General features: G+C 38.4%; 1 protein-coding gene across 1 annotated transcript in view; it reads right to left on the bottom strand.

The window, feature by feature from the left end:
• Positions 1-4165, bottom strand: part of LOC109302827 (protein-glutamine gamma-glutamyltransferase 5-like) — a 30072-nt gene that overhangs the window by 19502 nt on the left and 6405 nt on the right. The window contains exons 2-3 of the mRNA XM_019524696.1: positions 1581-1760; positions 1044-1286 (exon numbers count right to left, since the gene is read on the bottom strand). Coding sequence (XP_019380241.1) covers positions 1044-1286; positions 1581-1760 — 423 coding nt within the window. The remainder of the gene's footprint in view (positions 1-1043; positions 1287-1580; positions 1761-4165) is intronic.

The raw sequence follows: 4165 nt of genomic DNA, 5'->3' as shown, positions 1-4165 counted from the left end.
TGCAGTCCCCTGCTGGCCCCTCCTGGATGTGTGCCAGAATTATTTTCTCAAACAGCTTGCCTAGGATCGAGGTAAGGCTAACTGGCCTATAGTTTCCCGGGTCCTCCTTCCTCCCTTTTTTGAAGATGGGAACCACGTTGACCCTCTTCTAGTCCTCCGGTACCTCTCCAGAGCACCACCAGTGCTCGTAAAGCCTTGCCAGGGGACTTGCAATGACCTCAGCCAGTTCCTTTAGAACTCTAGGGTGGAGATCATCCGGACTGGCTGACTTGAAAACGTCCAGCCCCTCCAGAAGCTCCCTAACTAAATCCTTGCTAACCCTTGGCCCAGGTGTGCCTCCCCTGGGGCCCGAGTAGGGCCCAGCAGGGAGGTGGCTGTTCTGGTCCCTACTTAGGAAGACGGAGGCAAAGAAATCTTTAAACATGTTAGCTTTGTCGTCTGGGACAGTGATCTGAATCAACAAATCGAATCATTGTCCCCCAAGTTGGGCTGAATCCGAATCTGAATTCAATATGGCCTGCTTTGCACACCCCTACTAATAACACTGCATAATAATGTATCACAGCATGGACAGTGCTAATAGGCTACCAACAGGCATCACTAAAAAGGCGTTTGCCAGTGCTACTGTGTAGTAACTGTAGCTACTGCACTTTTACTTAGGACTTCATTAAGCAAGTACTAAATAAAATGTGCAGTAACTACTGTGCATTAATGAATGTATAGATGCAGCCAGAGGTATCATGAGGAAGGCACTGGAGAAGTACAAGAACATTATTGTATCGTGCCACTATCAGGCGAAACCAAACAGGCTAAACCAAAATTCTGCCTCAATATCCCTGGATTTTGGAGCATTCAAAATCTAGATTGGGATTCCTCCCTGGTCCTGCAGAAAGAAAAGAAAATCATGCACAACCTGAACCTGAATTCTGCAGCTCGAGTTCATCTCTATTGAATATATATTTTTAACTTCAAATCTTCTCTCCTTTAATCACCACGTTTTTATGAATTTTATATTTGCAAACATAGTCTACCATCTTTCTTACCAGCACACCAAGGATTAAAGAGGATGTCAAAGTCTCCAAGGCACCGCTGAAATGTGCGATCACAAGATGTGATGCTGATATTGAGAATGTGGCGGCCAATACAGGCGTCTATTGGTGGAAACACACTGATGTTTATACATCGTTGCTGATGAGGTTTGTAGCAAGCACTCCAGCAGGTTTGATCTATACATCTGCCCAGAGGAAAGGTACACTTCGTCTCCTTGGATTCACAAGGTCTGAGGCCTTTTCAGGAAAGTCAAATACAAATAAAAATAAAATCAAATAAGCCATAGTCAGCAGGCACATACTTTGGGATAAACATCATTTGTATTTTAAGTGTCATTACTTTTATGCTGGATTTTCTTAGTGCTGTTTACAATTGTAGAGAATTGTTGAGGGGAAGATTACAATACTACTTGAGGTACATACAGAATCTGACTGAGGGAAAATTAATTCATCTATGCATTTTGCAAATGAGAGAACATCACTTATCAATAAGGAAGCAGGAAAGGTTCTTTGGAATTTTGGGATGACTACCTGTCTCTACAGTGAATGAGATCTTGTCCATGGAGTCATCCCATTCCCGGTTTTGGAAATGCACATATAAGTCAAAGGCCTGGCCTCTCCTCACTGTCTGTCTGTCAGTACCGAAGAAGTGGGTGTTATGGCATTTGCAGTTCTGAGGACAATTCAAGTCGACATCCCCCAGCTGAATAACTGCAGGAAAAGTGAGTAAACACAGAGAGAAAGCAAACAAGACATGTAATTGAGGACACATTTGGCTGATGGCAAAATACCCTGGGGCAGAAAGAAAAACTGGATACACTGCCTGGCAACTGATCAAAGCAATATAGGCTCATCCTGAGGAGCTAGCTAAGGAACAGGGTGTGGCAGAGTCTATGAAAATACTGTGAAACTGTTTATTGGGATTAAACTGGGCGTTAAAAAGCAGTTTCATTTGAAGTATGTGTCTTCTCTCCCTATTCCATGTCTTACACCAGTGGTCTCCAAACTTTTTTGATTGCGCACCCCTCTCAGTAAAACATTTCTGAGCACACACCCCCAATATACGTATATTTATTTATAAATTATATACATGTATTATTGTACTAATATATTATGTACATTATAAAACATAGATAAAAAATAGAAATTAAAAAAGGATGATATAAAGGTGAAATAAACAATTTTTAAAAAATTATTTTATTTTATTTATTAATGGTACAAAAGAACCTTTTGCTCTCACTAAAAAAAATTAGTAGTAGTAATAATATTTTTTAGTGAGAGCAATGTGATTGAATATGCTTCATTATTTTTTAAAATCTTGGTTTAACACTTTGTGATACAGCGATTCGAAGGTCTGGTTCTAAGTTCAGTTTATTTCAATACTTGGTTTTAATGACTGTCATAGCTGAAAAAGATACCTCACAAAGATACATAGATCCAAATTAGATCGTCATTGTTTTTACCTTGTAATGTGGCTGACGAAGAGCTCATACTAGGAGTAGGAAAAGTGTCAGCTCTGCCATTTTCTTGCTGTTCCCCTGTGCTCGCATTATTAGTATTGTCTTCAATCCGCGGTTTCTTTGCAGGAATCTTTTTAAGCCACTTGTCCATTTTGTGAGGGTTAGTTTAGTTAAAACTAGATAATATAATTCGTAAATCCACTTAACCAGGCACACACAAACTGCAATATGTCGCAATACGCTGAAAGCGAACAAACACTTCTTCCCTCAGGATACCTCACGTACCATACGTGACACGTGACCATCCAACATACGGACCGAGTGAGGGTGTCAGTATCAATCTGTATATTAAATATTAGTAAAGCTTAATTTCTTTCTTATTTTTTTTAGATAAAAAATAAATAAAAATACAAGTTCTAATATTTTCTTCACGTACCCCAATGGATCATCTTGCGCACGCCCTGGGGTGTGCACACCCCACTTCGGAGACCACTGTCTTACACAAGAAAATGTATGTAATATTTTGGTTTATAAAATTGTGTCAGGAGACCCAGGTGCCATGCTTTTATTTGGTACATAACTGACACCAGGCAGATACATACTGTTATCACTGCTTTAAAAATGGATTTTGTGATATAATACCATTTCAAATTCCAATACTTCCAATTTTATTTAAATAATTATTATTGTTTAAACAATTATTATCATACTATTCCAAATGGATTTAAACAATTATTTAAAAGTACCTAAGTTACACCACAATTAATTCTTTATTCCTGCATGCTAATACTAGTTTAGAGTTAACATTTATACAAATAAATAATAATATATGGTGGAAAAGTAAGCAAATGATGTCACTGTAGCTGTACGTGACAATGAATTCTTGTGGGGCAACTTTGCTGAATGATAAACTAGAGGCAAACAAATCTCTGTAACTTATCACTATCTAGATCTACATTTGCAAAAACGACTGGAAATTTTGGGTGCCTCTATTTGTGAGTAGTCAACTTGAGACGAAAAGTAGGTCTCATTAAGGAAGCCCAGGTAAGTCTTTAGGAAGTGAGGCACCCAGAATGTGCTGTCAGTTTTGAATATTACATTTTTTTGCAGTACAAACAAGATGGTAGTTCATTAAAATATGGAGAAGTTGGTGAAAATTCCGGGAAAATATTTAAAGAACTTTGTAAGTTTAAGTCAAAATTTGAAAAAAATTACCAGCTCTGATGACTTGACTAAAAACTTGAATGGCAAGTCAGACAAGATTATCCAGTCAGACAAGGTCTGTATGTCAGCAGCTTTAGCAGAGTGACTCAGTCTATGGAGATGGGAATCAGAGTTCCTTTTTCATTATAAAAGTTTGGCCTAATTTTTAAAACTGCTGATCACTCTCACTTTAACTGAAAACAATCAGAGCTATGACGACTGAACACCTAGTGCCATGTTACCTTCCGTGCTACTTTCCTTGTAAACTGCTAGCTAAATTCTGTTTGGTCACACAGATATCCTAATATATGCAGCTATCCTGAGTGGTTATGAATACTCCTGCAAATAAGGAAACTGAAATAATTTCTTCCATTTATCCTGGTTGTTTCACTGTACCAAAACCATTACTTTAACCTTGCCTAAACTGTCAACTAGACAGCCCTCACCTTAATT

This window comes from Gavialis gangeticus, unplaced genomic scaffold (genome assembly GCF_001723915.1).
Source record: "Gavialis gangeticus isolate Ggan-Ray unplaced genomic scaffold, GavGan_comp1, whole genome shotgun sequence".
NCBI classification, from domain to species: domain Eukaryota; kingdom Metazoa; phylum Chordata; order Crocodylia; family Gavialidae; genus Gavialis; species Gavialis gangeticus.
This window is presented reverse-complemented; position numbering and strand designations above follow the sequence as displayed.